This window comes from Lampetra fluviatilis, chromosome 68 (genome assembly GCF_964198595.1).
Source record: "Lampetra fluviatilis chromosome 68, kcLamFluv1.1, whole genome shotgun sequence".
NCBI classification, from domain to species: Eukaryota; Metazoa; Chordata; class Hyperoartia; order Petromyzontiformes; family Petromyzontidae; genus Lampetra; species Lampetra fluviatilis.
Window position 1 is genome coordinate 6,381,139 of NC_136342.1, and position 26,272 is coordinate 6,407,410.

Here is a 26,272-nt window from a genome sequence, read left to right on the forward strand (position 1 = left end):
AATTTTTAAAATCTGAATCAGGTATTTATTTTTCACAGGCTTTTCTGGCTTACCAGAATTCCCACTTACTCGATTCCACTATCAAGATGTTTTACTGTCATGTTCACATTTATTTTAGCTATCTTCAAATTCACCATATATTGATAGCAGATGCATTCATCATAAACACCTCTCGAAGCCACTGATGCAACATTGTGTTCATATAAACGCACCCTCTTCCAAATTATTAAGGTACAGTGCAGTAAAATACAAATGATCGTGAGGAGAATGAAGCTTGTGAATGTTGCCTGTTCAATATTAAATTATTAACAAATAAGTAGTTGTCCCATGAACATGCGTGTGTGCGTGTTGGTCATGTTCACCTAGAGTGTAAGTGTCCGTTACTCGCCACGTATCCATCACGTGGGATCATTGCATCAAGGCTGTCTCTTCTCCTGTCCACTTGGGTTTAGGCTGAGTGGCAACAAGATAAGAGACAGCGGCATCCAACATCTGGCGGACGGGATGGCGGGGAGAAAAGTGCATTTGGAGGAGTTGGAGTGAGTGATGTCCTGATGCACACACACAACATCATCATCAACAATAATGAACAGCCATTTTCCACTCAGTCGTGGTGACGTCACCTTAGGGCTTGTCCCAAGTGATGTGCACTTTGAGGACACATGAAGCGTCGAAGGTACACTGAAAGGAGTTCACAGGATAGACCTAGATGGCATTGGTTGACTGATTGAGATGGATAGCAGATGCACCCCCGTGTTTCCAATTTTGCCAAATTACTACATTTTAGCGACCGGCGCTCCACTCATTACGGTGAGCATCAGTCCTCTGCCATCCGTTGTTGTTGGAGGGCAACTGCCTCCAATCGGCCCTGTAGCGTCCTTCACGAGCCTCCTCCAAGAGGCCAAATCTGAAAACGACTGGTACCAGTATTTGGTAAGTCCACTAATCTCCACCTTCTTTTGTACCACATCCATTATTTTGTCTAACCCGTGCTGTGCCCATTTAACCCCCTCCATCTGGCCAAACAGAAGTTGCTTGAGCATACAGTGGTTAGACATGCAGGCTACATAACCGAGTTTTGCCTGCTGGAGGAGCTCTTTGGTGGGATCTTTCAAGGATCTGTGAGCTCACACAATATAGCCTAGTTAAACCGAGAATGGATTATAGGTAGGCCATCCTAAATGTTTCAAAGAAACACAGATGTCCTACTAGAGGGATCCATGTTTCACAAGCATAAAGAAGGGAGGGCATAACTGGCTGATAAGACCCGAAACTTCATGTGGAACGACAGTCCAGGCAGCTTCCACAGAGTGTTCCGCAGCTGATGAAAATATGGTGCTGCTCAATTGATTTGGCACGAGACCTTTGCTGCCAAACCAGACATGTTCATGAGCATATTTTCCAGGTCTGGAATGTTCTCCACACTCATCACAACTATATTTCCCCTTAAACTAATTTTTTATCTGATTGCTCCAATTTCCTCTATGACTCCTATTCCATAAAACTTGTTCCATTCCCTCTCTAAATCCTCCCACTCTTAGTGGTGAATGACATTTGTAATAGCGCACTGCCCTACACCACCAGAGACACAATTTTGATTCCTGCCCATAACCAATATCTGTGGCAAATATTTGAACCAGTCCTAGGCTTATATTAAGGCCCCATCTCTAAATGGCATGCTCCAGGTTCAGCAGCAGATTCTCCAACCCCTCTAAGAGTGAGCAGCAATTATCAAATCATCCGCATACATAACGTGGTTGAGCAATAGGGACCCATCCATTCACTGCACCCAGGCATCAATCAACCTCCCATTATATCTGTACCAGATGGATATCCCTCTGGTACAGCCATGGAAATGTCCTCAAAAACCACATTGGGGCTCCACAAATCAATCCTCAGCGTACCTGGTAAGGTGATATTGAATACACCTTGCCAGGACCTTTCCCAGCACATTGAGGAGATTCCGCAGTAGATGTTACAATTGTTGTAACACCTCTGATTAGCATGGTTGGCTACGTACTGTGTGAAAGAAGTTCAATATACATACATAGTGCGGTACCCCCTCTGAAAGAGGGGGGCTATCATTGTGTCCTTCTTATCCTGCAGAACCCATTCAGTGGTGCAGTGTTATAATGATATCAAACAGGGCAGTCTGCACACATGTCACCTTCCCTCAGTAGTTTTCTTGGGAGATCATCTCTGCCCAGCCCTTTTCCTGGTCTCAGACTTTGGATCACCTTTCTTACTTCCACAACAGATGGCACCTCAATCAACCACTCATAGTAGGGGGTGACTACTTCATCCCTACCATGCCCCATGATGTTTCCTTGGCTGAGGTATTTCCTCTCCCCCAAGATCTCACAGAAATGCTCAACAAACCTGCAAACATGTTCCTGGGAGTCAGCAATCGGATCACCTTTATTTCCGCAGAAGATGCTGTTTGGTGTGGCACTGCAAGTTACGCTTTATGTAAAAGTCGTGATTTGTTATCGAAGGCTACTGAGGCAGACTGCATCTCCTCAGCAACCCGCAACCACCACTCATCCTTGTAGCATCGCATGACCGTCCGAACTTCAGAGCAAAGGCTGCGGAAACCTCCTCATTCTCTGACGTAGGATGCTGTAGACGATGGGAGTGGGCCTGTCTTTTTTCTCAGCCAGCTGGAACACCTCTGCCAGCAAGGGTCTCTGGGAAAGTCTGGACCTCGTACCCAAAGCACCCATTACAGCTGCATGACCCACAGTCTTAAACCTCACCTATTTCCCCTCGGCATCAGGAGGAGGGGGACAATGCCAACCCCAGCTGCAAGCGATGATAAAAGTGGCCTAGTCTCAGCTATTTGAGACCAGGCGACTGTAGGTTTGAATGGGGTCCTGGGTGTACACCCACCACCAGAGTCGAAGAATGGCACGTGTATTTTACAGATCACAAGACGATCGTAAGTCAGCAGGACATGGGCCCGCATATGCTGTTCCATTACTATATAGTCCAGCAGATGTTCATGCTTGGACCCGGAAAACGTTCATAATGTTGTGTGGATGCACCGATGCTGGAACAGCGTGTTGGTAATTACAAACTAATAGGCTCCACAGAAGTCTAGCTGCCTTCTACCGTTGTTATTGAGCTGATCTGGCCAATGCCTTTTAATCACTCCAGGCCAGGTGCCTGTGCCATGACCATCTCTGGAATTAAAGTTTCCTAAAAGGATGGCTGTATCCCGAGGGGCCACTTTAGCTAGCACCTGTGACAGGAGGCCACAGAAGGCATCTGGCTCATCGACCTTGCCTGCATTCTTCCAAAACATGTTGACCTTCGGTGGGAGTATAAGCCACCACCACCATATACAGTATTTGATCCCCTGCTGATTTTGTACGTTTGCCCACTGACAAAGAAATGATCAGTCTATAATTTTAATGGTAGGTTTATTTGAACAGTGAGAGACAGAATACCAACAAAAAAATCCTGAAAAATGTTCTAAATTGATTGGCATTTTAATGAGGGAAATAAATATTTGACCCCTCTGTAAAACATGACTTAGTACTTGGTGGCAAACCCCTTGTTGGCAATCACAGAGGTCAGACGTTCCTTGTAGTTGGCCACCAGGTTTGCACACATCTCAGGAAAGATTTTGTCCCACTCCTCTTTGCAGATCTTCTCCAAGTCATTAAGGTTTCGAGGCTGACGTTTGGCAACTCGAACCTTCAGCTCCCTCCACAGATATTATATGGGATTAAGGTCTGGAGACTGGCTAGGCCACTCCAGGACCTTAATGTGCTTCTTCTTGAGCCACTCCTTTGTTGCCTTGGCCGTGTGTTTTGGGTCATTGTGATGCTGGAATACCCATCCACGACCCATTTTCAATGCCCTGGCTGAAGGAAGGAGGTTCTCACCCAATATTTGACGGTACATGGCCCCGTCCATCGTCCATTTGATGCGGTGAAGTTGTCCTGTCCCCTTAGCAGAAAAACACCCCAAAGCATAATGTTTCCACCTCCATGTTTGACGGTGGGGATGGTGTTCTTGGGGTCATAGGCAGCATTCCTCCTCCTCCAAACACGGCGAGTTGAGTTGATGCCAAAGAGCTCCATTTTGGTCTCATCTGACCACAACACTTTCACCTAGTTGTCCTCTGAATCATTCAGATGTTCATTGGCAAACTTCAGACGGGTATGTATATGTGCTTTCTTGAACAGGGGGACCTTGCGGGCGCTGCAGGATTTTAGTCCTTCATGGCGTAGTGTGTTACCAACTGTTTTCTTGGTGACTATGGTCCCAGCTGCCTTGAGATCATTGACAAGATCATCTCGTGTAGTTCTGGGCTGATTCCTCACCGTTCTCATGATCATTGCAACTCCACGAGGTGAGATCTTGCATGGAGCCCCAGGCCGAGGGAGATTGACAGTTCTTTTGTATTTCTTCCATTTGCGAATAATCGCACCAACTGTTGTCACTTTCTCACCAAGCTGCTTGGTGATGGTCTTGTAGCCCATTCCAGCCGTGTGTATGTCTACAATCTTGTCCCTGACATCCTTGGAGAGATATTTGGTCTTGGCCATGGTGGAGAGTTTGGAATCTGATTGATTGATTGCTTCTGTGAACAGGTGTCTTTTATACAGGTGTAATGCGAGCAAGGATTGAGGGGGGTGGAGTCTGGGTCACGTGAGGAGAGGGAGGAGTTAGGGTCACGTGGGGGAGAGGATTTAGGGAGAGAACCGGAAGGGGATCGGGGAGTTAAGACGGAGTGAAAACGGGAGGAGGCCACGCTGGGCAGTACTGGGAGGGTGGCGCGATCGCCACGTGTTGGGAGACCTCGGCACCGTCGGTTATCGGTGTCTGGGCGCAGGGGGCTAGCGAGCTGTGGAAGGCTGGCTGCAGAGCGGAGCAGCAGTGTGGCTGCAGAGCGGAGCAGCAGTGTGGCTGCAGAGCGGAGCAGCAGGGTGGCTGCAGGCCGAGAGCAGCAGTGTGGCTACAGAGAGCTCGACGGAGGAGACGCGGGCCTGAGCGAGGACGCCGTGGGAGCGAGCTTTACACGAACCCAAATAAAGGACAACGGAGATCGACACTGTGGAAGAGTCCTTTATTACATTGGTGTCAGAAGTGAAACGGCATGTCAAAACAGCTCAGAAGAAAGAATGTCCCTGCACCATCTTCTGCAGCATCTTCTGAAGACGACCTCCCTCCGGCGGTGGCGCTACTGACGATGGAGGGGGGAAGCGACGCAGGGACGAGCGACGGTCCGGGGGTGCAGGACGTTGCCGCTTCGGTGGGTCCATCCGCGCAAGTGGACGCCGACGAAGGATGGCGACAGGTGGCGGCCCAACTGGAGGCACTGAAGGCGGTGTTGACGCAGTTGTGCGACCTCGTGACGCCGGCGACGACTTCGTGGAGGCCCAGCGGGGAACACCACGCGGCACAAAGCCGCCATCTTGGGCGTGGCCGAGGAGGAACGGTGGGAAGCCGCCATCTTACGCCCTCCACCGCGGGGAGCCGTCATCTTGAACACGTTGCGGAGTGACGCCATCTTGTCGCTGCCGCACGAGTCACCATCGATGGAGGACGGCGGAGCAAGGACCCACAGCCGTCATCTAACGACTGTTAAAGAATTCTCCATCAGCGGAGATTGGAGCGCGTTTGCCTGTCGTTTTCAAGCGGCTGTACGATCCGCCAAATGGACGGACGCGGAGGCCCTGGAGGTCCTGCCAACACTTCTCGACGACGAGTCCGTCAGGTTCTTCCACTCCATCAAGGCCGAAAAGAAGAGGACGCTACAGGGGGTCTTTGAGGAAATGGCGGACGCGTATGAGCCTCCGGACGATGCTCATCGCAGATTCGTACAGCGGCAACGGGCGCCGGAAGAATCGCCAGTGGCATTCCGAGGCGCCGTTCTAGAGCTAGCTATGGCTGCGTATCCTGAAACGGAGCCTGATTTGTTGGAACCCCTCATATTGGGCAAGATGCTGGAGTTATCTAGGGACTTGGGGATTCCCAAGCCGGTGTGTGGCCATGAGAAGTTGACGTCCCGTGTTTCGGCTAGGTGCTTGGATGCCCAATTTAACCTTCGACGGTGGAAACAGGTGTCGGCTTGGATGGGGGGCCCCATCGTCGAAGGCGGTGCTACAGGGTGGGACCCCAAGAAGGCTGTCTACGTTCCTGACGACAGGGGTCCGCAGGAGTTGACGGCCGCGTCCGCCCAGTGGCCTGCTCGAGGGGGAGCAGGGGTGCGCTCCGGGCCGCCGACGCGGGAGCGTCGGGACAGAGGGGGTGCTGCGCGCCGAAACGACTTGGAGTGTTTCCGCTGCGGCCGTAAGGGCCACTTCGCCAGGGATTGTTGGGCTCGCATCCCGGGGCCGCCCCAGCAGGAGGCCTCTGCCACGGACATGACGTGAAAGGACCATCCAGGACAGGCAAGTCGGTGCGCATCAGACACCCGGCAAGGCCTGTCACCTCATGCATCACCATCGCCGTGGGGTCCGTGTGTCATTAACAACGGGGGGCCGCCGATTGACCCATGTCGCTCGCTGACGCAGTGGCGGAAATTGGCACAGAGGGTGGTTGCGGCCGCTACTGGGTCGTCCACTGTGCCTGGTTCTATTCAGGGGGTCGAGGTGCGCATTTTGGTGGACTCAGGTGCGTCCGCGACCATTATCTCAGACGTCATTTTTCATCTCTTAGGCATTCTGCCGGGAAGGGTGCGACCCGTTTATGACTCTTGCATAGCGGCGAACGGGGGAAGTATGGGCATTGTGGGCCAGGTGGACGCCAACATATCGATCGGGGGGGTGTCGGCTTCAGGGACCGTGTTGATTTCCAGGTCCCTCGCGGTGCCCTGTTTGTTGGGGATCGATTCCCTGGCAAAAATGCCCATTCAAATAAGGGTGAATCAAAATTGCATTGAATTGGAAGGGGGTCGGAAAATTTCGTTCTTGCCGTCGCCCTGGGGCCAGTCTTCCCCTGTCTGCCAGGTGCAGGCGCTGTCCGAGGTATCTGTTGATATTCCACCTGGTTCGCAGATGCTTATTCCGTTGAGGTATCGGAAACCAGTGCCTGGCATTGAGGGAGCGGTGGGTGTTTTGTTATTGCCGTCCATGGCTATAACGGCCGGCTCGGCGCTGGTCGGGGCACAGACGATTGTCCGGCCGGGTCAGCCTCCGTTTTTACAAGTGCTGAATGGGAGTGCGGATAATGTTAGCGTACCAGCCGGAACGGTTTTGGCTCACGCCACGACTGCTTTCACAGCCCATGACGACCGGGGCCGCCGGGACCTGGTAGGGGGGGTTTCGGGCCCCACGGAGCAGGATGATCGCTGGGTTGCCGAGTTGTGCGGGGAAAATTCATCCCTAACTGGGGAACAACGGTCCGCGCTTCGCGCGCTGTTGCTAAGCTATTCCGACGTTTTCAGCTCGGATGATTTTGACTTGGGACGCACCTCCTTGCTTTCCCACCACATTAATACAGGGGATGCTGCTCTGATTTGGATGAACCCGCATCGGTTGAGCCCGACGGAGCGGGATCATGTTCGCGGCGCAGTGGAGGACATGCTGGCTGCTGACATAATTTCCCCGTCTAACAGTCCGTGGGGCGCGCCGGTGGTCCTTGTGAAGAAAAAGGATGGGAAATTGCGGTTTTTTGTCGATTTTCGCAAGTTAAACAAAGTGTCCGTGGCAAACGCGTACCCCCTGCCGCGTATGGATGATTCCCTCGATGCCTTGTCAGGGGCGAAATTTTTTTCTACGCTTGATCTTGATCTCTCCTCGGGATTCTGGCAGCTTCCCCTGGATGAGTCCTCGAGGGAAAAGACGGCTTTTTGTATGCCGCAGGGCTTATTTCAGTTTAATTGTCTTCCTATGGGCTTGAATGCTGCCCCCACCACTTTTCAGCAGTTGATGGAGCTGGTGTTAACAGGTCTGCAGTGGGAGACATGTTTGATATATTTAGACGATGTTATCGTCTTTAGCCGCACGTTTGATGAACATCTACAGAGATTGGAAACGGTGTTTGCTAGGATGCGCTCCGCCAATTTGAAATTTAAACCCAAAAAGTGTCACCTACTGCAACGATCCGTGCGCTATTTGGGACACATAGTCAGTGCGGACGGGGTGGCCACGGACCCAGAGAAGACGGCGTGCGTTCGCAGCTGGCCAACCCCAGCCTCGGTAGGGGACGTACGTCACTTCCTTGGGTTCGCTTCATATTATCGCAGGTTCGTTCCGAACTTTGCTACGATCGCTAGGCCCCTGCACCTCCTTACGGGGAAGGGCCGGAGGTTCAGTTGGGGCCCGCCGGAGGAAGCGGCATTTGAAGGCCTACGCGATTGTTTGGCGATGGCGCCGACATTGGACTATCCGGATTTTGATCGCCCTTTTATTCTGGATACGGACGCTAGTGACACTAGGATCGGGGCCGTTCTGTCACAGTCCAAGGGCGGCGTGGAACGCGTGCTAGCCTACGGTAGCCTCGTGCTGTCGCCGGCAGAGACCCGCTACTGCGTTACTCGCCGCAAACTATTGGCTATTGTCTACTTTCTCCCCCAATATCGCCCGTATCTATACGGCCGGTCGTTTATTGTTCGCACGGACCATGCGGCTTGGCAATATGCCCTGAGAGTTGACGAACCATCTGGCCAACTGGCACGATGGTTGGAAACCCTGCAGGAATTTTCCTTCGAAATTCAGTACCGGAAGGGGTCGCGTCATGCGAACGCGGACGCGCTCTCCAGGTTGCCGCAGGGGTCCCCTTGCGCTTGCTCTTCGGGTACGAATAGGTGTACGCCGGTTCAGCAACCCCCTCGGCCTGTTGTGTCAGCTGTCGAGGTGCCCGAGGCTCCCGTATGCCCGGGACCGGCCGATGGGGTTCTGAACCTGCCGCGCTTGGTATGGATTCGCGAGCAGTTGCTTGATGACTGTGTGGGGGCCTTACGGAGTCGGGCTGCGAAGGGAACGGGGGGACTGCTGTCCGGTGGGACGCCGGGGGCCGCTCTCCGGGATGGGTTGCTGATGTGGAGGGAGGGGTTGCACAATCGCTGGCGTCTGGTAGTACCGTCGTCGTTACGGTACGAATTGATTCGGACTGCGACACTATTACATCTCGGGGTGCAGAAAACCTTGTTGACGTTGCAGCGAGACTACTTCTGGCACGGCATGAGAACGGATGTTGTCGGACACATTCGGGCGTGTCCCGAGTGTGCCCGGCGGAAGCCGCCTAAAAACCCATATGTGCCGCCAGTGCAGTCTATACAGGTGTCTCGGATTAACGAGTTGGTGGCGTTTTATATTTTGGGACCCTTCCCGCCATCCGCTAGGGGCAATACATTTTTGCTGGTCGGGGTGGAATATCTTTCCTGTTGGCCGATGGCTTGGCCCTTACCCGACCAGTCGACGGCGTCTAACACGGACGCCTTCCTGTTTGGATATGTAATGGACAAAGGGGCGCCGGAAAGGCTGCTCACGGATCAAGGGCGAAATTTTTCTTCTAAATTGTTGGCGGAAGTGTGCGCTGCTCTGGGAACCAAGAAGGTTCGTATGTCTCCCTACCACCCGCAGACGGATGGCATGGTGGAACGGCTTAATCGGACGCTGTCGGACATGCTATGTCACACGGTTAACGAGAAACAAGCTGATTGGGATTTGCATATCCCTGGGGTACTCTCCGCGTGTCAGATGACGCCTCATGCGTCGACAGGGTATTCTCCATTTTTTCTAATGTACGGCCGCGAGAATGTGCCGCCGGTGGACGTACAGCTGGGTACGGGGGCGAAGGGTCCTGTTAAGCCTCTCCCCGAGTACATTCAAGACACTGTTCGACGCGTCACCGAGGCACGGGAGGGGGCCCGATTGGCTACTGCCAAGACCCAGGCCCGGAACGAACGTTGCGCTCGGCGCTCGAATGGGAAATGCCCCTGGCGAGTGGGGGACATGGCCTGGCTGCACTGCCCGCAAGTGCGGGCGGGGACCTCCCCTAAGCTGCACAAACCATGGCAGGGGCCGGTTAAGTTTATTGAGGTTCCTAACCCGCAGTCCGCGCGTGTTCGGTTCGGATCGCGGCGCTGGTACGTCCATACGTCTCGGTTGAAACCCTATGTGGCCCCGCTGAAGGATGCGTCATCTCCTGATGTTGCCTTGCCGGTGTCTGTTGCATCCGACGCACCTCTGCCTTTGCCTGTTGACCCTGCAAGCGCGCCTGTCGTGCCTTCTACAGACGAACCGGCCGTGACACAGGCGGATCCAGCGAATCCTGCTCTGGGTGGGCCTACTACGGCGATGGGGACACTTGACCCCGCTGCCCCTCCAATCCCACCACAGACACGGTTGCGGGAGACCCCGGACTCGGGTCTCTTTGGGGAATGGGACCTTGGCGTTGACGGGCCTCCAACAGCGGCGGGCGGTTCTAATCCCGTCACTCTTAAAACCCCGTCGCGTTCTCGGTCTGTGGGGGGGCCGCCGCCCGTTCGGGACGGGCCGGCGACCCGCACGCGTTCCAAATCCCATTCCTTTCGTTGATTGTTGTTCTTGTTCTTTGTTGTTCTTTGTTATCGTCTTGTTATAATCTCCGTTGTCCGGTGATGCCCGATGGTTGAAAGTTGCTCGCATTATTTTGTTCTGTTGCAGCCGGGGACGGCTGGGTTTTTCATCAGGGGGGGGGGGGGTCGTGTAATGCGAGCAAGGATTGAGGGGGGCGGAGTCTGGGTCACGTGAGGAGAGGGAGGAGTTAGGGTCACGTGGGGGAGAGGATTCAGGGAGAGAACCGGAAGGGGATCGGGGAGTTAAGACGGAGTGAAAACGGGAGGAGGCCACGCTGGGCAGTACTGGGAGGGTGGCGCGATCGCCACGTGTTGGGAGACCTCGGCACCGTCGGCCATCGGTGTCCGGGCGCAGGGGGCTAGTGGGCTGTGGAAGGCTGGCTGCAGAGCGGAGCAGCAGTGTGGCTGCAGAGCGGAGCAGCAGTGTGGCTGCAGAGCGGAGCAGCAGTGTGGCTGCAGAGCGGAGCAGCAGTGTGGCTACAGAGCGGAGCAGCAGGGTGGCTGCAGGCCGGAGCAGCAGTGTGGCTGCGGAGAGCTCGACGGAGGAGACGTGGGCCTGAGCGAGGACGCTGTGGGAGCGAGCTTTACACGAACCCAAATAAAGGACAACGGAGATCGACACTGTGGAAGAGTCCTTTATTACACAGGTAACAAGCTGAGATTAGGAGCACTCCCTTTAAGAGTGTGCTCCTAATCTCAGCTCGTTACCTGTATACAAGACACCTGGGAGCCACAAATCTTTCTGATTGAGAGGGGGTCAAATACTTATTTCCCTCATTAAATGCAAATCAATTTATAACATTTTTGACATGTGTTTTTCTGGATTTTGTTGTTGTTATTCTGTCTCTCACTGTTCAAATAAACCTACCATTAAAATTATAGACTGATCATTTCTTTGTCAGCGGGCAAACGTACAAAATCAGAAGGGGATCAAATACTTTTTTCCCTCACTGTACATGTTTGTTGCTCAAGGGAATTAATAAAATAAAATAAATTAAACATAATAAAATTATTTTTATTACTTTATTATTTCCCTTCTACGTGACTTTACCGAAAGAACCAAGAAGATGAATCCCTGCAGTCACGAAAGCTTTAAATCGAAATTTAAACATAGGCACTTACATGCACATGCAAAAAGGTCCACATACAAACGCATAGATGAACAAACGCTAACACATATAGTAGACTTTCACACAAAACAAACATCACATTTTAATCCAATAAACATAAACAGCGATTGCCATTTGCGAGCTGCTATTAAAGTGGGCATGCCTTTAATAGCTCCTCACAAACTGTCTCCACAAATATGCTGATAACCCACCACCAGCCCTCACGATCCCCCACTCTCTGTCCACAATCCCCTCCCTCCCTGGCTCCCTCCCTGCCTGACTCCCTCCCTCCCCCGCTCACCATCTCTTCTTTCCCGGTAGACTGGATCGGTGCTCACTCACGTTCAAGTCGGGTTCTTCTCTCAGTGTTATCCTCAAGGCCAACACAGGAATGAAGTGGCTCGAGTAAGCTCTGCTGCTCGTTTCTCACACGCGCTTTGTGTGTGCACACTGTGCATATAATTGGTGCAACACGTTGTGATGTAACATTTAAACATCAGCACAGCAATATTAATTTCTATGTTACAAGTATGAACAATATTATAGACAATGATCACGTCATTAAGAATGCACATCCCGGAACTGAATCAAAATTGTCCGGATAGGCTAAAGGGAAACTCTGTGGGTGCTTGAGGGCAGGGAATCAAAGTTGAGAGAGTTATTTTGTAATTCTGTCAAGAACAGGGATACATTTAATTTACTAAACTTGATGAGCATAGACATTCACAATATCCTACACTTGATTACCACAGTTAGCACACATTTACTAGACATGATTGGCATAGATATCTCACATTTTCTACATTGTATTCGCAAATGTATACAAATTATTACACTTGATTAGCACAGATATCTGTAATTTCCTACACTTTGTAAGCATGGAGAGCTTATACTTCCTGCACTTTGCTAACATAGAGATTGCATACTTTCTCTACACTTTATTAATTTAGAGATCTCCCATGCCCTACAGTTGATTGGCACAACGAATGCTGCAAACTACCTTGCGCAGCTTGATGCACATGTGAACAGTTTTCTACTGAGATGTTTTTGGGTAAAAAGTTTTTTGCATAATGTGTTATTTATTTTTGGGAGGCTTCTGACTTACCCTCAATTCCTGCTTACCAGAGTCAAACTTCAGGAGGTTTCACCATCACCCTTATGTAATATTAAAGCAGTCTGTAAATTCACAACATGTTGATCGCAGAAGCATTTATTTTATTCGTGTAAAAAAAGTCCATGTATTCTTGGATGCAAAATAACTTCACATTGTATTCATACAAACGCAAACCCTTCCAGATTATAATGGTACAGTGCCATATAAGATTACAAATGATTGTGAGGATCGTGATACCTTTGATGGTCACCTGTTATATATCAAATGCATAACAATTGCATAAACAATTAGCAGCTAGCTCATGAACGTGTGTGGGCGGGTCATGTCCACCAGGATTTTGAATGTCCACTCACCGCATGTTTGACCCCGCGGTTCACGTGGAGGCTCAGGGGCTGTCCCTTTCTCCCGTCCACGTGGGTTTAGGCTGAGTGACAACAAGATTACAGACCGTGGCCTTCAACTTTTGGTGGATGGGATGGTTGGACGAGAATGGAGCTTGGAGCAATTAGAGTGCGTCATGTCCTGATGCAAAACACCCGCACACAAACCACATATATGTTTTTGCGCATAATACAATTTGCACTTGCATACATATGTAATGTAGTGACTTGTCGGGAGACGACCTTACGGGTAGCACACTCTTTTATTAACACCAACTTATATTACACGGGTGGTTAACTGCAGCCTAACCCACGGGGTTCCCCTGGCTACACCCACACGGGCTCTTACGCCCCATAGCTTCTCGGAACCCACCCGACTGGGGTGTCCGTCTCGACTCTGGGTCCCACAGCCTCGTCCCACATGGACGTCAGACCACGGGTCCCACAGTCTCGCCTCCGAGCCACACAGGGTCCCGGCCCTTACAAGGACAGCGGGACTAGGGGTCTCAGGGCCCTACTTCTTCAACTCCGTCTTCAATCTTCAACTGGTTAACAACAACCCCGAGTGCTCCCGCGCGTCCCCCTTTATAGTCCCTCCTGCGGACGTCGCTGAGAGCACCCACCCCAGTTGACCAATCACTGCGCGCTGCCCACGATCCTATTTCCCACCTTGTGTCAGCGCGCACAACCACGCACCCCGCGCCGCCCCGTGATCTCTCACTGTCGGCGCGCGTCAACACCACCACTACATCACCCCCTACCACATAGCTCGCAGCCGACCCGGCTGCTATAAAAAAAATTGTATTACCCCCCCCCCCGTGTGTGCCCCGTAACACAAGCAACAATCACAACAACACAACACAACAAGAACTCCGCCATCCGCAAGAATCAGAACATGCCACCGTGACAACAAGAACAATATGTACAATATGTACAACCCGGCGAGCGGAAACAATAAATGTGTATGAAAAAAAAAATTACTCGTGCAGCGTCCCTTCATTTCCGAGCGCCCCTTGAACGGGACATTATACCGGGCAGAAGGGGAACGCGGCGGCGAGCTGCAATCTCGGGCCCTCCCCTCTTTCTTTTTTTTTCATGAAAAGTGTCGTGTCTTAGCACGAGTCCGCCTGGCCGGTCCGTCGTATGGCACCAGACGCGGTTGACCGTCCGGTGGTGCCGGCAGTCCAGGAAGGCACGGGGCAGGCATCGGAGATCCGCGCGTGCCTCGGGGTTCCGATTCACGACGGTCAACAGCCGTCAGGTCCGAGACACCTGGGAGTGGGTCAGGTGGAGACACGTGAGGATCAGACTGCGACACATCCCTCCCCGAGTCGACGGCCCCATCACACGCTCGGTCGTTACGGCACAAAGGGAGGTCATGCGGTGCCGCGAAGGGTTTCAGCCGGGAGGGGTGTACGTACCAACGGCGTTTTTCCCATTTAATCTGGATACTCTGGGGTCGTGCAATACGCACGATTTCCACCGGTCCCCTCCATGGTCTCAACAATTTAGGGGACGTAGCCAACGGTGCATGTGGGCAGTGCAGCCAGGCCTTATCGCCTGGTTTCCAATCGTGCGTATACACCTTTCGTGCATGCAATCTTTCGTTAGCGATCTGGCGAGACCTTGAATTCAACCTCGCAGCCTCTCGCGCTTCAGCCAGTTTGGCGATATTAAATTTGATGTGGTCGGCCAATTTAGATTTCGCACGTGGCTGGGAAATCCCCAGTTGGACATCCATGGCCGGATCGGCCTCCCGCCCATACATGAGAAAAAATGGGGAAAACCCCGTCGCCGCATGGGGGGCCATTCGATAGGCCGCGAGTACCCCAGGTACCTGTAAGTTGCAATCAACCTGATCGTTGCAGACCTGTTGGCACAGCATAGAAGTAATCGTTCTGTTTAGACGTTCAACCATTCCATCAGTCTGCGGGTGGTACGGGGAGGTACGCACTTTCTTCGTACCCAACAGGTCGCACACCTCGCGCAACAAAACGCTCGAAAAATTATTTCCTTGGTCCGTCAGCAAGCGTTCGGGGGCGCCTTTGTCCAAAACATAGCCCTGGACAAAGGCGTCCGCCACTGCCGCAGCCGACTGGTTGGCGAGTGGCCACGCCATGGGCCATCGGGTGAAATATTCTACGCCAACCAGCAGGTACTTGTTACCCCTAGGTGTAGCGGGAAAGGGCCCCAAGATATCGAGCGCAACCAGTTCGTTCGTGCGCGAAACCTGAATGGATTGTAGTGGTGGATTAGCCGCTATTTGTGGCGGTTTTCTTTGAGCGCACCCCACACATCCCTTGAGGATGTTTGCCATGTCGCTCCCCATACCCGGCCAATAATAGTCCCGTTGGAGTAGGGCGAGCGTTTTATGAAATCCCAAATGCATGAGTCGTTCGTGAGCACCCAGAACGACCCTACCCCGCATAGCAGATAGCACAACGAGCATATGACGCCGGGACATATTGTCCCACTTCATCAGGAGGCCCTGTCTGACCACCCAGGAACCGACCCGCGTCTCCCCCCCCCCCCCCCCGGGAGCCTCTGCCTTCCGACGCAGCGTGAGTAGGGAACTGTCGGCCATTTGGAGACGGCCCCACTCGATAAGAGGCAACGCGAGTAACGAGTCCCCGCCCGTGGGAGCGGCGGGCGCGTCGACCCCCGAAGCGTCAGTGGCGGTGAGCAAAACTTCCGCGGGGATGGTGACAGGGGGTTTACACCGCGCCGATCCCAGAAGACATGCGCATTCCGAGCGAGGCGACAACCGCGACAAGGCATCCGCATTCGAGTGCCGCAATCCCTTACGGTAAATCATCGTGAATTGGTAGTCTTGGAGGACCTCCAGCCATCGGGACAATTGGCCGGAGGGTTGCGCCACCCGCATTGCGTATTGGAGAGCCGCGTGGTCCGTACGAACAGTAAAATGACGGCCGTAGAGATACGGCCTGAATTGCTGTATAAAAAAAACGATTGCTAGCAATTCACGACGTGTCACAGTAACGTTGTTCCGCAGGTGACAAAACTCTGCTACCATAGGCGACCACCCGTTCGACCCCCCCGACCACCTGTGAGAGCACTCCCCCGATACCCGTGTTACTGGCATCCGTGTCAAGCAGGAACGGTTGCGTGAATCGGGGTAACACAAGGGAGGAGCCCGCACCAAGGCGTCCCGAAGGGAGCAGAACGCAGCCTCCTCTTCCGGCCCCCAGTGAAACCTTACCCCTTTAGCCGTCAAAGCGTGTAGGGGCCTGGCTATGGTGGCAAAATGTTCGACAAAACGGCGGTAGTAGGAGGCGAATCCTATGAAGCTGCGGACTTCAGTGTCTGAGGTTGGCGTTGGCCATGAGCTGACGCAGTGCGTCTTAGCAGGCTCTGTAGAGATCCCTGAACGGCCAACGATATGCCCCAAGTACCTGACCGATTCCCGAAGCAGGTGACATTTAGCCGGTTTAAATTTTAATTTAGCGGAACGCATCCTGAGGAACACCCCTCTCAATCGCTGGAGGTGCTCCTCAAAAGTCCGGCTGAAAACGATGATATCATCGAGGTAAATCAAACAGGTGTCCCATTGGAGTCCTGACAAAACCAATTCCATGAGCCTCTGGAACGTGGTGGGAGCGGAATGTTAGCCCATGGGCAATCGATTGAATTCAAATAGGCCTCCTGGTGTCCGGAAGGCGGTCTTTGGTTTCGATTCCTCATCGAGGGGCAATTGCCAAAATCCTGAAAGCAGGTCAAGCGTCGAAAAAAACTGTGCTCCCGCCAAGGCATCCAGCGACTCATCCATCCTGGGGAGTGGATACGCGTCGACCATCGAGATTTTATTTAGGCGGCGGAAATCCACACAAAACCGCAAGGACCCGTCCTGTTTTTTAACAAGGACGATGGGAGCACCCCACGGACTGGAAGAGGGCGAAATGATGTCGGCAGCCAACATGTCATTAACAATGGTAGGTTTTTACCCTTTTAACTGGTACAAAACTGACACCTTTATTCCTTCCCCTCCTTGTACCAGTTAAAAGGGTAAAAACCTACCATTATATTTTGCCACTGGTAAAAGAGATCTCATAGTATGTCATTAACAGCCGACTGCACATGCTCCTTCTCGGCTGGGCTGAGCCGGAAGGGATTCTGCCGAATAGGGGCCGCGTCACCCGTCGCTATGTGGTGGCGCAACAGGTCCGTGCAGCCAATATCGTACTTGTGTCTGCTAAACACGTCAGCGAATTCGAGTAGCAGGCTCCTCAACGCTCCCAACTGCACACTAGACAAGTTACTAGACCCAGCACACAACGAGTCCAACCATTCTGTCCCTTCCTCCAATGGAGGATGCGTATCGAGGCTAGAATCCGCATGTGCAACGAGCTGTTCAGACGGGTAGCGGCGCCGCGTGAGCCAGCACCGTGCCTTGTGTAATTACAGCTGGCCGCGACCCCGTATTCAGAACCATAACGAACGGATCCCTGTCCGCCCGCACCATGGTCTGAGCTACCGCTAAGTCGAGGCCCCCAACAGCTCTGTTTGACGGCCCCAACAGAACACCTTGTTCCGCCGCATCCACCCCGAGGGGTTTTCGGAATCGAAGGGGTACCAACATTTGCGATCCCGGGGGCACCCACACAGTCTGAGTTGCCAGCGCCTGAACCGTTGCACAAACCGTGCGTATTTTGGTAGGACTCGTTAAAAATGCAACCCGCCAACCCGATGGAAGCTCAATGCAGGCCTGATCGACGAGAATGTTAATGGGCATTTTAGCCAGAAAGTCCGTACCCAGTAAACAAGGAACTGCCAGAGATGATGACACAAAAATAGGGCCCGCCAATTTGATATCGCCAATACAAATAGTCGCCCGAATCTGTCCGATGATTCCCAAAGAACCCCCATTCGCCGCGTAAAACGGTACATCCACCGGAAGAAGGGGTCGACATTGGACGGGGAGGATGTTATAAATAAGGTCCGAAATGATAGTGGCCGACGCACCCGTGTCCACCAGCACCCGGACCTCAACCCCGTCAATAAAACCCGTTACTACGGACGACCCGGCCGACGCAGCCACTATCCTGTGGGCCAACTCGGACCATTTGACTGCTCCCGGGCCGTGTACGAACCCCCCTCGCTGAACCGAATCCCCGGAACCCATACGCGGTCCCCCCACCGCGAAGCGGCGACCCGAGTGTGCCGTGTATGTGGACCGAGCGTGTGGGGTGCCGCGACTTGCCGGGGTTAGCTGGGACGACTTGGGGCCTTGGTCGTCGTCCGGACGTGGTCCCGTGGCGCGCTGACGTGGAGCAGGCACCCGGACGCGACGTGACCCCGAAGGCCGCAGTTGTAACACATGACGAGGGACGTCGTAGGTTTCGGTTGCTCCAGCTTGCGGGACGATCGTATGGGCGAACGACCTCCCGATCTCCACTCCCCCGGTCTCGACACGGTGAAGGTCTCCTCCCGAGCCGTAGCAGTCTGAGGCTCGGCGACCGTCGCGGCAGGTGTCGCGATCCCCGCCGATGCACAGACGACTGCCCGCTTGCGCTTGTAGCAACCCCCAAGGAGCAAATGTCCATTTCGTCTGCCGTATTGATGGGGACTCCCAGGTCGTGAGCCAACGCCAGCAGCTGCTCTGTCACCATGGCGTCCTTCCCCTCCTTGTCCATGCGGGGAAAAGCGGCGTCTGCCAGGGCGAGCAGCGCCGTGCGATAGGCGAGCGTAGTTTCTCCAACCATCTTACGCCGTTCGTAAAACTGGTGGCGACAGGTCGAGGGCGAACACTTAGCCATGAGATGTAACGCGGCCTGGAGCGTTGAGCGGGACGACCTTGGGGCGGATGTGAAGGCCACAAGTGTGTCGTCGTCGAGCGTCGCCGGCAGCGCGCGTAGGGCAGTGGTGTCGGACCACCCCGACATCTCTTGATGTGCGAGGAACCTTCGTTAGAAGGCCCCCCAGTCGCCCCCGTCTGCCTTGAACGCCGTCAGCGCGGGCAGTCTTTGTTGGAAGACCTGGTCGTCGTCCTCCGATGAATGCTTTTCCCGCGCGCCGCTGTGGTTGACGAAAATGTCGGCTCCGTCGGCAGGCGCATGGTGGAGAGTTTTGGCGTGCGCCGATGACGCGGGCCATGTAGAGTGGAGGTCCCTGACCACGTGGTGTCCACGCTTCCCGCCAATCGATGGTGGACCCTCAAAAATGGCGCCAATTTCAAAACTTTCGGCGTGGAGCGCGTTCTGGCGGGATTTCTCCGGCCGCGCTCCCTCCTCCAACCTCGTAGTCGTCCTCCCGCCTGCTGAAACGGTGATTTCTGCCAAAATTGAAGCGGCGGCGAGCAGCAACTCCGCCAGGCGGGAGTGTGCATCCTGTAGGCCGGTGTCGGAGGCGAGCGGAGCGTCGGCCATCGCCGCGAAGTGCTGCATCGGCGGCAACTCTTCATCCTCGCGTTCCGAGGCTTGTGGCTCCGGTACGCCGTCGTCTTCCCGATCTCGCCCGTGGGTACGGGTAGTCTTCCTAGTATCCATCCTTTTGAAGACAGGTTTACTTCTGACGCCAGTTGTAATGTAGTAACTTGTCGGGAGACGACCTTACGGGTAGCACACTCTTTTATTAACACCAACTTATATTACACAGGTGGCTAACTGCAGCCTAACCCACGGGGTTCCCCTGGCTACACCCACACGGGCTCTTACGCCCCGTAGCTTCTCGGAACCCACCCGACTGGGGTGTCCATCTCGACTCTGGGTCCCACAGCCTCGTCCCACATGGACGTCAGACCACGGGTCCCACAGTCTCGCCTCCGAGCCACACAGGGTCCCAGCCCTTACAAGGACAGCGGGACTAAGGGTCTCAGGGCCCTACTTCTTCAACTCCGTCTTCGATCTTCAACTGGTTAACAACAACCCCGAGTGCTCCCGCGCGTCCCCCTTTATAGTCCCTCCTGCGGACGTCGCTGAGAGCACCCACCCCAGTTGACCAATCACTGCGCGCTGCCCACGATCCTATTTCCCACCTTGTGTCAGCGCGCACAACCACGCACCCCGCGCCGCCCCGTGATCTCTCACTGCCGGCGCGCGTCAACACCACCACTACACATACAAGCCACCTACACATATACACATATCTTGTTTATAGCCTTGACAGGCAAGTGCTGTGGCCGAGCACGTAATATGGCCGGCATGACACACGGGGGAATGGATGACCAGCACCATCTACAGCCATGTTATTCTCCCCTATGCTGATGTTTACACACTGCACCAGTTACCATTTAAGCCTAAATCGACCTAGATGAGGTCCAAGACCAGTTCATATATTCATCACCGATATTGGCCGTGAGCGGTGACCGATTTTGGGTCGCCGGGTTTGTAGCTCCATGCGCCAATCACTACACCACCATTCCTTCTGCACATGCATGCACACTCGTACGCAGATAAATAGGAATTAGGAAACGGGAGGCATTAGAGAGAGAATTTGAAATTGGAAGCGTTGCAGAGGAAATGGCCATATGCAAAGTTATCTTGTGCCCAGAGTGACAACTCCACTGGGGGTTCCTTTTCAACCGTGTTGAGAAGATGTGATGTAAAGCACATATCGGAGACTGCTTCATAGTCAAATGTGCTAAGCGCTGTGCCAAGTGCACACAGCCATAAGACAAAGATGCCCCGTATAGCTTTAGACTTTTGCAGTAAGTGCTGTTAGCGAGTAGCACCTATGAAGGTCAGCACGGCAACGAGGAAGTGGGTGGCCAGCACCACGCCCAACCACTTTTGTCTCCCAAGTGGTGATATTCACACGTCGTACCAGGTACTCATTGGAGGCTGGGTCGACCTAGGGAAGGTCCAGGACCGGTTCAGATAACCGCCACTGGTGTTGACCCTAAGCAGGAATTAATCTCGGGTCGCCAGATTCTTAGGGCGGTGTGATAACCACTATTGATCCCCACGTACACACGTACATAAAAAAACACATGCAGATTCACGATTCACAAACATGAATGTACTCATATCTGTACACACATACACACACAAATGTCAGATTTGAACCCATTGTACCTATTTCATGCACACAAAAACACATAAAAAACGAATATAGACACACTTACACACAAACATGTACTTTAGCTAATTAGGTCGACTCAGCCGTTTATATTCACACACACACATGCAGATTCACACAGTTGTCAACAAAATGAACAACAAAAACAAAGGCACAGATCATTATTAAACCCCTTAAACACGAACAATAATTGCTGTTTTGCAAGTACCATTTAAAGCAAACATGCAGTGATCACCCATAAAGACAAATCTCCCCCGTGTAGCCTTAACAGACTGTTGGGGCAAGTGCTGGCACAGCACACGAAGAGGTGAGAGGCCAACACCACGTCCGGCCACCTTTGTCTCCCCAATGGCGATGTTTACACATCGCACCAGGTACTCATTTGAGGCTGAGTCACCTAGGGGGGGCCCAGAACTGATTCTCTTGGGCATGAGAAAGGTATCGAACTCGGGTCGCCTGGTCCGTAGCACAGCAGGCTAACCGTTGCACTACTGCTCCCCGCATAGGTGCTGACATACAAACACACACAAAGACGTGAGTCTTCTACTGTTTCCACCACCAGGCCCCTCACCCACTCACCCCTTTTTACCACCACCACTCACCCCTCTTCACACCTCATCATCCCCTACTCTCTGCCCACAACCCCCCATCCCTCCTCTTAACCCCCCAGTCAGCATCTCTTCTCTATTTGTAGCTTGGTGAGATGCTCACTGACGGAGAAGTCGGTCTTTTCGCTCGGCCTCATCCTCGTGGCCAACACAGGATTGAAGAATCTCGCGTAAGCTTTGCTGCTCGTTTCTCACACGTGCCCTGTGTGCACACCGTGGTTATGATTGGTGCAACACGTTCAGAAGTAAACATTGAAATATGAATGCAGCAATCCTGCTGCCTCTACATGACAAAGCTGAGTAATCGCCTAGAATGCACCAATCGCTTCAGATTCAGAACTGAATTCGGAGTGAATCTGGATAGAGCCTGGATACTGGACTGTGTTATTTATTTATCGAGTAAAGCCAACTGAGATATTAGCTCTTTTGCAGATAATAGCTCATCGAAGTGGCTTATCATATATTGGCATTTATAGCAGCCAATTAATATAAACGCATGTTTCTAAATCTGGAAAGCAAAAACCGGAAAACCTGAACAATATTATTAACTCAGAACAAATCGCATCTCTTCAGATCCCTGAACTGAATCAGAATTGTGCCTTCATATAGCTTGGATGGGTGACCACCATGCATAACAAGGTTTTATAGGCTCTAGAGGCAAGGGCAGCGAAATCCATTGTGGTATTGTACTTCTTTGATGAATACATTTGATTATCATAGAGATATAACACTTCCGACGCTTTACTCACATAGAGATCTTCAGTTTCCTTCACTTGATTAGCATACAGGTCTCACATTTCAGCGCTTTTTTTTGCATAGAAATCTCAAATTTCCTCCACTTGATCAACGTATAGCAACGTATAGATGAGATAATTCCACATGCCTGTAATCCAGCACTGTGGAGGGGGGTGGAGGCGAGGGTTTAGAAGATCGGGCAAAACGACATGTTGTGAAACTCACCATGGTCATCGAGGAGGCATATCCTGGGGTTGCCAACAGAAAGAGGTACAACAAAGTTCGCGGCCGAATATCCTTTGTCTCTTCTGTATAGGATAGAATGTTCAACTCTCGCATGCGTAGGTTTTTTGTCCCCCAAGTACCCTGGTTCCCTCCAACATGTATACACACTGTCTATATGGCTGAAAACATCTTAACGTATAAGTCAAGTAAAAATGTTTTACAAACTCTCTACAGTAAAAAAAAGTGTGTGCCTTTCTGGCACAAATCTGTCACTCAGAAGCACAATTACGTGAAACTCAAACTCAACATAAATTATAAAGATTCTAAACAATAAGAATATATGTATACAAACTATCTACAGTAAAAAAAATCAAGTTGTGAGTTCGTTTTTGTATGCAAGTGCACAGAGATGGATTTTGAGTTGTTACTTAAATGTAGTGATGCAGTCGAGTGTGCGGATTGCTTCGGGGAGGTTGTTCCAGAGGTGTGGTGCTGCAAATTAGAAAGATCCATCCAAATTCGTGTTTTTTTAATGGGTTTAGGTGGTTGCAGGAGTGTTTGGATTGAAGAGCAAAGTGATCTGTTGTTTTGCTTGATCTGTATGTTTCTAATGCAAGGTGGAACTTGGTTGTGTATTGATTAGTATGTTATTAGTATGATTTTCCTATCCATGTGGTTTTAGGCTGAGTGACAACAAGATTACAGACAGCGGCCTCAAATTTTTGGCAGACGGAATGGTGGGGAGAGAAGGAAGTTTGGAAACGTTAGAGTGAGTATTGCTCTGATGCACACACAAACGTACTTATGAAACAACCACCAGTCGCCATTCATTACTAAGTTGGGGTGATGTTGCCACATCGTTTGTGAGGTGTTGAAGGATTGCTGAGAGGAGATCACTGGACAGACGTCACGCTGGCAAGATGTTAACTATCTTGCCTGTTATACAGAAGGTTGTGGGTTCGATACTGACCCTGACGCCTACTTTACTTTACCGAGTGTTAACATCCCCAGTGTTTAACAGTACTCTCTTTATTGTTCAGCCAGCACTGGTATAAACATGGGCATTTTCGTTCTTTTCTATCATGTGTATCAACAGGTGCTTGTACATACACATGTCCACGTACACTTGCACCCCACACTCTCTTTTGGCCTCCCCTCCCCCTCTCCGTCCAATACGTTGGCGTGTGCAACAATAGTTGCTTGCGCACAACCACGTCCACGTCGCCGACTCTCGTGTACCACGTCGTGCATTCTTTTGGCCCCGCCCTCTCCCCCTTCCGATACGTTCTACGTAGCACTTCGTGCCTTCTTTTAGCCGCGCCCCCTCCCTCCCGATACGTTCCGTTCATTGTCTACCACATTCTGATGAGCTCCCCCCCCCTCTCCTCCCCCCTCAACTTGCATTTAAGGGATTATATCTTGAATCCTTGCCTCACTTGATGCAGCAAATCTGGCTGTGACGGTCCCACCTGATGACGGAGACTTGTGTTGCCTCCGAAACGTCGTGATTTTTATTGTTTTATTTTTTATTAATTTCATTTTTTACCTACGTGACTTTACCGAAAGAACTAAGAGTATGAATCCTTGCAGTCACGAAAGCTTCAAATCTAGAATATATATTTGGAGTTTGCATGTTCTCTCCATGGTCGTGTGGGTTGTTTTTCCAGGTTCTCCATTTTTTTTACAGTTTCTCCGTTTTTTTCCTCCACATTTAGAATCAACATTATGCATTTAGAATGGTTGGCTGCTATATATTCGCACGTAATAAGCCACTTCGTTCAGTGATCGTTTGTGGCTATGTCACTTCTGAAAAAGAGCTACATAGGACAGTAGGCCTTTCCTTGTAAAAAGAAATAGTTGAGTTTTAATAGACCCAGGTTTTATGGTTTGACGTATCGAGATGGATGGCAATTGCACCTCCATGCCATCTCGCTGCGTTATAGCTGGCCGCCAATCAGATTATTTTTGTGAGCATCGATTTATGTGCCCTCCATTGTTTTCGGAGGGAAACTGCTTTAAACTGTCCTGTAGCAGCCTACACCAGCCTATGACATAGAGGCAGATCTTGAACCACTGGTACTATCCATCAGCAAGTCCACACAGCTTCACATCTTCCTGTACCACATCAGCCCATCTCTTCTCTAGCCAGTGCAGTAGCTGTTTATCCCCATGTATTTGGCCAACAAAAACGTATTGCGCATGCAGTGGGTGTGTATGCAGGTTACATAACATAGCCAACGCAGCCTTGCCTGCCAGAATAGCTCACCGATGAGACTGTGTCCAGATCTTTTAAGAATATGCGAGTTCCTCGCACAATCCAGCCTAATTAAACACAGGATGGATTGTTGGGAGGCTGGCCTGAATGTGTCAAACCAGTGCAGATGTTCCCTCAGAGGGGTCCAGATTTAGCAAGCATGGAGAAGGAGGGGCATAACTGGAGCTGAGAAGACTGGAGCTTTGTGTGGAGCGTCAGGCCAGGCAGCTTCGACGCAGCATGATGCAAATGATAAAAATATAACGCCGCTCGACTGATTTGTATTGAACCCTCTGCTGCCAAACTGGAAATAGTTATGAGCACACTGTCCAAGTATGAGAACTCCTGCATTATCTCCTCAACTGCCTCACCGCTCTTGAGGAGTTGAGGGGATGGAGTGTTCAATTGACACAATACCCAGGGAGGTGCTTTTTTGTGTGGCTAATGGTGAGGTTCCATCTCTCAGTGGCACAAGATTTAGCAGCAGATTTTCCAACTCCTCAAAGTCAACAGCAATTTAAAGGTCAACATACATAACACGGTTGACCATTGTATGTATAACAGATGGAAATTCCCTAAGATCTATGTGATCAAAAATATGTGAAATAATGTAGGAGCCAGAGAACATTCCTGTTAAACCCTAATGTGAAGATGAAATGGCTCTGACTCCTGGCTACGAAGCTTTATCCAGGCCTGCCCACCATCACGAAGGTCCTTATTGAGTCTGAGCAGAGAGTCAGGTACCCCAACACCACGAAGAATAACCCAGAGCCCAGGCCTATTGATGGTCATCTTCTTTAGTATGGCTGATGTAGATGCACAGCAACAACTGCAAATTCAGGTGGTCAAGCCAGCAGAGTGTATCGCTGTGATATCTCCTTCGTATTTGTGGATCAGGGCATTATATCATTACACGTTGAACGGACTGTTCTGGATGACCACAGTCACACACTGGAAAGTTTATAATTTTCCAGTTGTGCATCAGGTATCCACATCTGCCATGATCTGTGCAGTGGATGCGGTTTAGGGTGGACCATGAGCTTCGTGGAAGATCAAACCCTGGGATCTTCTGCGTTGGGTCTTTCACAAGGTGTTTGTTTGTGAGTTCTTTTGAACTCTATTCAGCTCGCCAAGCTTCATCAGGATTGAATTCGCATTATGTCAGGTTAAGCGCATGTGGTTCAAAGGGGCTTGGCATGACTTCAAGTGCTGACGAGGGACGGTATTGAGGCGACTGTTTTCCTCAATTCGAGTGTTGCAGCGTTGCGGTGGATGGGTGGGGGAGAGATGGTATCAT

General features: G+C 51.6%; 1 protein-coding gene across 1 annotated transcript in view; it reads left to right on the top strand.

Annotated features, from left to right (window-relative positions):
• Positions 1–26,272, top strand: part of LOC144952549 (NACHT, LRR and PYD domains-containing protein 3-like) — a 98,656-nt gene that overhangs the window by 56,171 nt on the left and 16,213 nt on the right. The window contains exons 4-8 of the mRNA XM_078883001.1: positions 453–539; positions 11,947–12,030; positions 13,163–13,249; positions 21,848–21,931; positions 23,404–23,490. Of these exons, the coding sequence (XP_078739127.1) occupies positions 453–539; positions 11,947–12,030; positions 13,163–13,249; positions 21,848–21,931; positions 23,404–23,490 (429 nt within the window). The remainder of the gene's footprint in view (positions 1–452; positions 540–11,946; positions 12,031–13,162; positions 13,250–21,847; positions 21,932–23,403; positions 23,491–26,272) is intronic.